Source organism: Oncorhynchus keta, chromosome 7 (genome assembly GCF_023373465.1).
Source record: "Oncorhynchus keta strain PuntledgeMale-10-30-2019 chromosome 7, Oket_V2, whole genome shotgun sequence".
Classification (NCBI taxonomy): domain Eukaryota; kingdom Metazoa; phylum Chordata; class Actinopteri; order Salmoniformes; family Salmonidae; genus Oncorhynchus; species Oncorhynchus keta.
The window spans coordinates 27,312,628-27,323,743 of record NC_068427.1 but is presented as its reverse complement, the minus strand read 5'-3'; the positions used below and the strand labels follow the sequence as shown (position 1 = coordinate 27,323,743).

General features: G+C 43.9%; 1 protein-coding gene and 1 long non-coding RNA gene across 7 annotated transcripts; both read right to left on the bottom strand.

Moving 5' to 3' along the window:
* LOC118386252 (uncharacterized) lies at positions 1-4,706 on the bottom strand. Of its 2 annotated transcripts, none has more exons than XM_035773837.2 (3): positions 4,405-4,706; positions 3,359-4,194; positions 1-1,729 (listed from the first exon to the last, which is right to left on the bottom strand). In XM_035773837.2, the coding sequence occupies exons 1-3, from the start codon at positions 4,580-4,582 to the stop codon at positions 1,247-1,249; spliced, it is 1,497 nt and encodes a 498-aa protein (XP_035629730.1). In that variant the 5' UTR covers positions 4,583-4,706; the 3' UTR covers positions 1-1,246. The 2 variants fall into 2 exon arrangements, with proteins under 2 accessions (XP_035629730.1, XP_035629729.1); XM_035773836.2 differs by having other exon boundaries at positions 1-1,732; positions 4,405-4,705.
* Positions 4,707-5,610: 904 nt separating this feature from the next.
* LOC127931100 (uncharacterized) lies at positions 5,611-11,008 on the bottom strand. Of its 5 annotated transcripts, none has more exons than XR_008139806.1 (4): positions 9,536-11,008; positions 8,299-8,479; positions 8,011-8,126; positions 5,611-7,901 (listed from the first exon to the last, which is right to left on the bottom strand). It is a non-coding gene; the product is annotated as an uncharacterized LOC127931100 (long non-coding RNA). The 5 variants fall into 5 exon arrangements; XR_008139802.1 differs by having other exon boundaries at positions 8,038-8,126; XR_008139805.1 differs by having other exon boundaries at positions 5,611-8,126; positions 9,536-9,677; positions 9,899-11,008.
* Between the last annotated feature and the right edge of the window lie 108 nt (positions 11,009-11,116).

Below are 11,116 nucleotides of genomic sequence, written 5' to 3'. Positions count from 1 at the left end.
TTTACTTCAATTTGATGTTTATTATATCAATATTTGAGCACAAAGGCGTCATTTCGCCGCGATTTCTCAAATAATAAATTTTACTGACACTAAAAGATCCCACCATGTCGAACTAACAAATTATCTGTCAGCATTTATAAAAATTGTACCGAAACTTCCCGTTCCATCAAAACTGTCATGAATTTTTTTAGACATTATGACTTTACTCGCATAAAAACTATGGATGGAAACGTGGTTATTCATATGAAATGGAAGGCATTGTGTCATGTAAAAACATCTGTTTTGTTACAGCAGTACCAGCATTTCAAACTAAACACTAACACCTGAGGAAAACGGTAGGCTACTGTTCGATCCATTGTAAAGTAACGCAAATGTCTCTGAGAACCAAGTAATGGTCGAAAAACACAATGTACATTCAATCATAGAATACTTGGAACTGTTGGAATGTCATTTGAAATATATCCACATTTAAAAAATGCTGATGAGCTCAGTAATTCAAATTCTCACTCAGTTACATCCAGAGGGGCAAAAATAGTAATAGTGAAAATATTGTGATAAATGGATCCATCAAATATCCCTCTGAAAGTTATCTGTTGAAAAAATACAAATAAAAAGTTCCCCTCTCCAGCATCTACGAGTGGAATTGTAGAATGGAGCTAAGGATGTTTGAAGAAAAAGTTCACTTTTTTTTAAACTAAATCTATATTTTGGATGCATATGGCCAAATGCCCAGACACTTGTTTTTGAGGACCTTACCCCAACCAGTGATAACCTACCTCATATTCGTTCTGCAGTGCCAGTGTGTGGATAAAAGCAACAAATGCATTCAGATGCAGGTCTTTAGATGTTGTACACATTCAATTGTGTCATTTCAAACTTTAACCACAACGTTGTATTCCATAGGATGTGGTAAACCTATCCACCTGGCTGCTCCATGTTAGCCATCACATGCACACACAGAAGTATCTCTTGTGCCGTACAAAACAGAATTAAATGTTGCGGATAAAGTTCTGAAGTACATAAATTACAAAACAAGTAAAAGGACATATTTGGGTGATTTTGGGGCTTTTCACGCACTGGCACTGCAGAATGAGCATGAGAACGTCTATCGCTGGTTGGGGTAAGTTTTGCAAGAAATGTGTCTGGGCACTTCTCAACATGCCATTTACATCCAAAATATAGATTCTTTAAGTGTTCAAGCATTAAAGTGGCTATCAATGCTCGTATGGAGCAGCACTAGTGTGAGTCACTCTAGGGGTGCAGCAGATATACACAGGTTGTTTAAGGCACAGGCAACCTGCACAATCTTATCAAAAGTGAAAATTTTGGATGACCGCTCAGCGGCCGTGAAGGGGACCTCCACTGGGCCAGTCAGCATGGAGTACCTTAGTTTCACCATGGACACAACCCTCTCCACATGCCTCCGCACACTCAGCCTCTCTGGGGAAATGTCTGTCAGCGAGACACAGTCGCTCCCTTCAGACCCCTCTCCGCCATCGCAGCCAGTGATTTTCAGCAGGGCACCATGAGCCGCCACCGACTCACCAATGTCCAAATCCTTATCAGCCAGGACCACGTCTCCTGGAAGGAGCTTGCCCAGGAAGCCACACCCCTCTGCCAGGCTCTTGTCGCTGACACTCCCCGGCGACCCCCTGGAGACGAAAGTGACCACGCCCTGCGGGGCCATGCCTATCATGTATTTCAGAGTGTTGCTCCCTGCTGACGCCCCCTGCTGGTTCAAGTAAATTCAAGGAGCAATTGTTTCTGGGTTTAAATTATGACAGGCAGTACCAGTCAAAGGGTTAGACACCTATTTATTCAAGGGTTTTTCTTTATTTGTACTATTTTCTACATTGTAGAATAATAGTGAAGACATGTGAAATAACACATATGGAGTCATGTAGTAACCAAAAAAGTGTTTAACAAATCTAGAATATATTTTATATTTACATTTCTTCAAAGTAGCCACCCTTTGCCGTGATGACAGCTTTTGCATAATCTTCAGCTTCATCTGGAATGCTTTTCCAACAGTCTTGAAGGACTTCCCACATATGCTGAGCACTTGGCTGCTTTTCCTTCACTCTGTGGTCCAACTCATCCCAAACCATCTCAATTGGGTTGAGGTCGGGTGAATGTGGACGCCAGGCATCTGATGCAGCACTCCATCTTGGTCAAATAGCCTTTACACAGCCTGGATGTGTGTTTTGGGTCATTGTCCTGTTGAAGAACAAATTACAGTCCCACTAAGCACAAACTAGATGAGATGGCGTTTCGCTGCAGAATGCTGTGGTAGCCATGCTGGTTAAGTGTGCCTTGAATTCTAAATAAATCACAGACAGTGTCACCAGCAAAGCACCCCCACGCTTCACGGTGGGAACCACACATGCGGAGATCATCTGTTCACCTACTCTGTGTCTCACAAAGACACTGCGGTTGGAAGCAAAATTCCAAATTTTGGACTCACGAAGGCCTGATTCACGCAGTCTCATCTGAACAGTCGATTTCGAGATGCGTCTGCTGTTACTTGGGCGGCAGCGTAGCCTAGTGGTTAGAGCGTTGGACTAGTAACCTGAAGGTTGGGAGTTCAACCCCCCGAGCTGACAAGGTACAAATCTGTCGTTCTGCCCCTGAACAGGCAGTTAACCCACTGTTCCCAGGCCGTCATTGAAAATAAGAATATGTTCTTAACTGACTTGCCTGGTTAAATAAAGGTAAAATTTAATTAATTTTTTTTTTTTAAACTTGAACTCTTAATCATTTATTTGGGCTGCAATTTCTGAGTCTGGTAACCCTAATGAACTTATCCTCTGCAGCAGAGGCAACTCTGGCTCTTCCTTTCCTGAGAGCATAGCACTTGCAACTTTGAAAGTTCTTAAAAATGTCCAGACTGACTGACTTTCATGACTTAAAGTAATGATGGACTGTCTCTTTGCTTATTTGAGCTGTTCTTGCCATAATATGTACTTGGTCTTTTACCAATTAGGGCCATCTTCTGTATACCACCCCTACCTTGTTACTACATAACTGATTGTTTTAAAACCCTGTTAATTGAAATGCATTCCAGGTGACTACCTCATGAAGCTGGTTGAGAGAATGCCAAGGGTGTGCAATGCTACCAAGGCAAAGGGTGGCTACTTTGAAGAATATCAAATATAAAATGGTTAATAAATTATTCCATATGTATCATTTCATAGTTTGTCTTCACTATTATGCTACAATTTAGAAAATAGTACAAATAACTTTAAAAAAAATTGAATGAGTAGGTGTCCAAACTTTTGACTGGTACTGTATAACATAACAGCATATATTTACCACAGCATATATCATATATACCAAATTAGACAGGACAGATACTCACACACAACAAGTTTACTTCTGACCCGGGTTTCTCCAGGGTCACCCTGAAGCAGTCTATGATCACGGCACAGTCAGGGTACGTCGAGTGGAGAGCTGCCGGGAGGTTCTTGCGGAGCTCAGCCCTGGAGGGCCAGAAGACAGCCGTGGGTACCAGTGTGGTGGACATGACGTTAACCATTCTGAGCACTGTCCTGGTCACTGTGCCAACCTTCACGCCGAAGCGGTAGGCCAAGTCCTGGTTCTTGAGGTCAAGCCGGAGACGCATTAGTGTCAGCAGCAGCTGCTGAAACATGGAGAGCTTGACCATGTTCTTGGTCCCGTTCATGTGTGGTGCAAGGAGCCACATGACTGTCTCAAATACAAAGTAGTTGGGCAAGCCAGTGTAAAACCTGACCTTCTCTGGGTCGTTCCGGAATGAGGTCTCTGAGAGTGACATTTTATCCACAGACTCCCGGAGAGCCCGGTTCTCCTTCTTCAAGATCTTCAGCACATCCTCATAGTTGTCGGGCTCTGCGGCTGACCTTTTGCCTGGCTTCCCTCCCCTGTCTTTGCTGTCGCTTGACACGAGTTCAGATTCCTCACCATTGTCACTGCTAGAGGATGAGGATGCACTCTGGGCCACGTCATGGTCCACCTGGCTCGGCCTCTGGTCGACCACAGACCTGCCCTGGCCCTGCAGGAAGAGCAAGGCGTTGGCAGCCTCCACTTGGGCTTCCTGCTTGTCTGAGATTTCAAAGGCAGCAGTCTCTTCCTTAATTTCTGACTCCGGGGATAGGGGAGCTGATGTAAATACAGAGGGAACATAGTCCGGCGAGCGTGGATTCTTCACCTGTTTACCTGGAGTTGAAGAAAAAGGGAGAAACTTTAGTGAGGCATCATGCACAATCACAGAACATACAGCTGCAGTGATTTCTAGTACAAAAAAAGTTAAGAATAGCAGTAACGTTTAATATGGTGGTCAGGTGCTGGTTGGGAAAACTTCAAAAGTGAATTGAATTGCACATTGCTCATTTATGGACTGTTTTATTGACAACGTTGGCTGCGCACCTGAGATGAAATGAGTACTACACAACCTGCTCCCGTCGTTTGGCAGCCAGCCTTCTCGGTTCACAGCAGCTATCCAACGCTGCTTTCTGTCGGGATCGCGTGGGAAACGGTAAAAAGACAATGATGTGCCTGGTATTCTTCTATTCCGACAGCCAGCCACCACGCACGTGTGTACCATAATAAGGCCCAAAGGGTGGTGGTTTTCCAATACAATTCTGACTCCCAAAATGGTGGCTGTTGGCAAATTAGTAAAGGGACTTTTTGTGGCCTCGTTGTAATTTTCCAGTGGCGTGATTCGTCGAGGAGGCTGTTTTATACAGTTTCTCCGACGTCATCAGCACGCGACGAGTATTTATTTTCTGCTGCTACTCGTTGAATGTTCCACTTACAATTTAGCTAGATTATCAAACGCTGTCAAGCATGGCTGTGGAATCAAGAGTAACACAATAAGAATTTAAGAAAGAACCTGAAAAACCTGTTGACAGAGAGAAGGTAGCTACTAGCTAACCAACTGGATTTGGATAATGTTAGTTCGGAACGCTAGCTACAGCTAGCTGGCTGGTAAGCTAGGTTTTGAGCAGTGGTTTATATACACTAGAATACCGATAGTGGCCGCTAAATTGAAGCCACGGTGCCACCATCTTGGTGCTTTTGTAAAACATATACAATTGTAAAACATATTTTGGAACCTATAGAAATTGATTTATTCATGCGTACATTCGTTTTTGCCACATTTATTATATTAGACACCCTAATGCATCATTTAACATGGTAAACAAAAACATCTAAATATATAAAATGTTCCTTAGTATACGTTTTAATACTTACTGTCCCCACTATAACAAAGATACATGTAATTGTACTTAAAACATTAATTGAAATATTGTAGAATTAATCCCTATGGAGGACTGCTCCCACTGGGGAGTGACAATATGGCCTCTCGATGGCCAATACATAGCATCAGTAATCCATGGTTTATATACATTATTGGTTTTGAGGCACTCATGCCATGCTGTTGTTAGCTAGACCAGGTTTTTCCCAAACTGGGGTACGTGAAGCCAGTGAATTCTATGTGGTACATCTGGATGAGTCAACAGACGTGGTGGGCCTGACACAGCTCCTGGTATATGTCCGTTACATTTATGGGGGGTCAATTAAGGAAGACATCCTCCCCCACGGGTACGCCAAATAAAAATGTGATTCACATTTTTAAAAAAAACAACATTTATTGAATTTTTTTCAAAAAATGTTTCTTCACATTTTCAAACAGTCCATTTATATTTTCCAAGGGGGCTATACATTTGGGTGAGGGTTTTTTGTCACCTGACTAGCCATGTTTCACTGCCAAAAATAAAATTAAACCATCTAGTGTTCAGTGAAATAACAACACTGTCAAATACAGGTAGCCTAGTCAAATAATGAACATCCAATCACCTTAACCGTTACTCTCTCGTGGGTGAAACTTTCAGTCTTGCGCAGACATTTAGAAACGAAACATGCCAACATGCCAAAGTCTTTTGAGCAAGAGTAAGACATGTATAAAAGCAACAGATACCATTAAAAAGAAGGGGCTTGGTGGAAGATTTAGGTGGAAGATTGGCCACCCGTGACTTTTTGGGGCGGTAGCATAGCCTAGTGGTTAGAGCGTTGGACTAGTAACCGCAAGGTTGCGAGTTCAAACCCCCGAGCTGACAAGGTACAAATCTGTCGTTCTGCCCCTGAACAGGCAGTTAACCCACTGTTCCGTCATTGAAAATAAGAATGTGTTCTTAACTGACTTGCCTGGTTAAATAAAGGTTAAAAAAAAAAAACAGTAGCAGGCATAAAGAAATAAATGCCTACGGCTTTGTACGCAGCGGCAGTCTTGCATGTATTGGAGTTCTGATGATTGTGTCGGAATCAATGTGTGTAAAAAAGATTGTCTACAGACGTGTCCACTTCTGAGTATTCACCAGGCATCACTCAAACGGTGGTGGTAATGCACATAATTTATGAAAGTTGCCAGATCTGGGGAGTTACCAAAAAATCTTTGCAGCATTGGAAGGTCCCCAAGAACAGTGGCTTCCATCATTCTGAAATGGAGGAAGTTTGGAACCACCAAGACTCTCCCTAGAGGTGGCCGCCCAGCCAAACTTAGCAATCGGGGAGAAGGGTCTTGGTCAGGGAGGTGACCAAGAACCTGATGTTAATGCTGACAGAGCTCCAGAGTTCATCTGTGGAGATGGGAGAACCTTCCAGAAGGACCAACATCGCTACAGCTCTCCGCCAATCAGGCCTTTATGGTAGTGGCCAGACGGAAGACACTCCTCAGTAAAAGGTACATGATGGCCAGCTTGGACTTTTGGCACCTGAAGGACTCAGACTATGTATGAGAAACAAGATTTTCTGGTCTGATGAAACCAAGATTGAACTCTTTGGCCTGAATGCCAAGTGTCACATCTGGAGGAAACCTGGCACCATCCCTACGGTGAAGCATGGTGGTGGCAGCATCATGCTATGGGGGTGTTTCCAGCAGCAGGGACTGGGAGACTAGTCAGGATTGAGGGAAAGATGAATGGAGCAGAGAGATCCTTGATGAAGTCCTGAGCACTCTGGGGCAGGTTCTCAGACTGGGGGCGAAGGTTCACCTTCCAACAGGACAACGACCCTAAGCACACAGCCAAGACAACGCACGAGTGGCTTCGGGATAAGCTTCTGAATGTCCTTTAGTGGCCCAGCCAGAGCCCGGACTTCTCTGTAGAGACCTGAAAATAGCTGTGCAGCGATGCTCCATATCCAACCTGACAGAGCTTGAGAGGATCTATAGAGAATAATAAAATTAACTCTCCAATTACAGGTGTGCCAAGCTTGAAGAGTCATAACCAAGAAGACTCGAGGCTGTAATCGCTGCCAAAGGTGCTTCAACAAAGTACTGAGTAAAGGGTCTGAATATTTATGTAAAGGTATTTCAGTGTTTTATTTTAACCTGTTTTCGCTTTGTCATTGTGGGGTGATGAGGAAAACAAATAATTTAATCAATTTTATAATAAGGCTGTAATGTAACAACAAAAAGTCAAGGCCTACTCAAATGATGGTCAGTAAATGGATCCTCACTCAGTAGTGTCGAGTCATTTGGGAGGTTTAAGAAGGTAGGGAATGTCATTTTAATTCTGATCAGGTATGCTTCTGTGACAGGATTTTATACATGGCGCTGGTACCTACTCCCTGCACATGCTACAACCTCTTCAGCTCAGTCAGACACCTAAAGTACATGGGCTTTGATGCCCACCCCCGTGATCCTCTTCAGCTCCTCCATCAGAAACCCTGCAAGACCACCTGAGGCAACAGAGTCCCAAAATACATTTCTGTGGCACTGTTGATCTTCTGAATGGCCTGGTTGAGGCTGGACAGAGGAGTCTCACGTAGCTTGGAATACTTTCTGACACCATGGCCAGACACCATGGCCTGACACAGCCCTGAGAGAAGACTGACACCGCCCTGGAGGGAAGATTTGGGCCCTGGAGGAATGACAAAAAGAGAGCAGAGGTTTGACTAGTAAGTAAATCTATTGGAATTGGTAATGGTGTAACTCTTTTTAAGGATATGTTATTAATAAACCTATACTACTTTCTTGTTGGCATTATCAGAGTTGACCTGTTCTTCCCTGTTGCTGTGTGGAGGATTGAAGGTATGTTGTGTGGCTGAACTACTGCTGTGGGGACTTTCTTGCTCTGGGAAATGAGCTGTGAGATGAAAGACAAAACCCATCATCAGAACCAGTCAGCACAGAAGGTAAAATAACATCTCTCTAAAAGTCCACTTGGTAGTACAGACACTAAAGCCCTTGCACCCCTATCTGTGCACAGGAAAGGCAGTTCCCACATCTTCTACTCCACAAGTCTCCAGTGCAATCACCTTAAAGAGGTCCTGTGTGACAGAGCTTAGGTCCGGCATCTCGGGACCGAATGGCTCGGGGTAATCCCCTCACCCGCAGGGTACCCAGGTTGGATGCCTGGGTGGAACCGTCCGGCTCCACGATTGAGAGGCGGCTTTCCTGCCCCATGCTCTGCTCCCCACGGGCTCCACCACCACCCCTCTACAGTCAGGAAGAGAAGGGACAGCGAGGCAAAATAGATACTCCAACTTAACTATTACTATAAGTAAGCACTCAAGTCACTTTATAGCAGTTACAGCTTACAAAGGGCAAAGTTGCCCAAAAAGGACTCTATGCTTGGCATGTCTGGTGCAGATTTTTTCCACTGTACATCCAATGATCGAGATCTCTGGCACATTATATAACCAGGCTTGATTGGCACCTCTATTGGAGGTTGGAAGTTCCAAGTGATCTTGTTCTTCATCTGCCTGTGTGTCTCACCCTGCAACATAGTTACTCACTATATTTGAGTGCAATTTGTAGTTATGTCTATGGTCCATGCCTCCATAAATACACAGACATGTTGACAGACTGACAGTAATACACATCTTTCTGTTGCTGAGGAGCCTGTTGATGTACGGGATCTCAAATACTGGGACCTCAGTGCGGCTTGGGTCAGAATTACCAATAGTGTTGATTTTTTAGGTGCTCTGGGATTCGGTCTTGTAGGAGCATTAATTCATTGTGCGAGAGTCACAGTACTTTAAAAGAGTCCGATACAGACGTAAGCATGTCTCAGTTCAAATCTCATAAAATAATGAATTCCGAGTCATTTAGCTTCTGTAGGACAATAGAGAGTTGCGTCTCCCGAAGCCGAGGGCGGTCTGTAGCAGCCGACTACAGTGATGTGAGAGTCCTTATATACAGTTGAAGTCGGAAGTTTACATACACTTAGGTTGGAGTCATGAAAACTCATTTTTCAACCACTCCACAAATTTCTTGTTAACAAACTATAGTTTTGGCAAGTCGGTTAGGATATCTACTTTGCGCATGACAAGTAATTGTTTTCCAACAGTTGTTTACAGACAGATTATTTCACTTATCATTCATATCACAATTCCAGAGGGTCAGAAGTTTACATACATTAAATTGACTGTGCTTTTAAACAGCTTGGGAAATTCCAGAAAATTATGTCATGGCTATAGAAGCTTCTGATAGGCTAATTGATATCATTTGAGTCAATTGGAGGTGTTCCTGTGGATGTATTTCAAAGCCTACCTTAAAACTCAGTTCCTCTTTGCTTGACATCATGGGAAAATCAAAAGAAATCAACGAAGACCTCGGAAAAAAATCAGAGACCTCCACAAGTCTGGTTCATCCTTGGGAGCAATTTCCAAACGCCTGAAGGTACCACGTTCATCTGTACAAACAATAGTACTCAAGTATAAACAACATGGGACCACGCAGCAGTCATACCGCTCAGGAAGGAGATGCGTTCTGTCTCCTAGAGATTAAAGTACTTTGTCGCGAAAAGTGCAAATCAGTCCCATAACAACAGCAAAGGACATTATGAAGATGCTGGAGGAAACATGTACAAAAGTATCTATATCCACAGTAAAACGAGCCCTATATCAATATAACCTGAAAGGTTGAGAGTGGTTCTGATGGTCTAGTCGGAGTCACACTTGTGACCTCTTTTTCCGCAGCAACCAGTGATCCGGGTCAACAGCATCAATGTAACAGACAACTGCACACACAGACAACTGACACCCCTGAAGCATCGTTACCCATCGCGCCACAAGAGCCGCGGCCCTTGCAGAGCAATGGGAAGAACTACTTCAGGTCTCAGCGAGTGACGTCAACTATTGAAACGCTTTTATCCCCGCACCCCCGTTAACTTGCTAGCCATTTCACATCGGCTAACTGCCTTGTTCAGGGGCAGAACGACAGATTTTTTTCAACGATTGAAACGCTTTTATCCCCGCACCCCCGTTAACTTGCTAGCCATTTCACATCGGCTACACTAGGAACAGTGGGCTAACTGCCTTGTTCAGGGGCAGAACGAGAGATTTTTATCTGGTCAGTTCGGGGATTCGATCTTGCAACCTTCCGGTTACAAGACCAACGCTCCAGGCAACCTGCCTGTTGGCGCATTAGCTGCTCCTTCACAACAAACCAGTTATGTAAATCATTCTCTAAATATGTATACTAATGAGTCACATGGCTATTATTAACTACAAGCAGCTCATCAGGTACCACATTGAGGGTTACATTGAGGCCGCTGACCTCCGAGTGCAGCTCATGCAGAACTCGCACTGCACCCTCAGTGCTATGATCTGAAACAGTTTTACAGCGCGTTGCACAACAAAGTGACAATACGGTAGAGGTGGACTGACTTCTTCTGTCATACACCTATCAAAATGGTTCTGATCCAACATTTGGCCTCACCTCTACCCAGTGGAACATTCATAAATGACATCTAGTTTCAAAGGTCTTTTGGCAGACCGCCTGCTTATCGGAGACCAATCTCGTCATTATATAGCTACTGTATCTCTGGTGGAAGTATGTTTCATACATTCTTCGTCGTAGTTCTGGTGTGCCTGCTAAAGACCGGCAGTTTAAATCTTCACCGCTAGGTTTCGCAGCGAAAAATGTGCCAACGAGTCAATTTGTTAGCAGATGTGTTTCTAAAAGTAGTATCGTTATCTTGAACTGCAATTTATACAACTTTCGCTGTCTGTTGAAATTCATGGCGCCACTTCCGGAAATAGTTTTAGTATTTACTATTCAGGACTTTCACCACCGAAGAAGAGAATGCATCTCGAGCTAAATGCGAAACTGCCACCTACCGGCTTCACG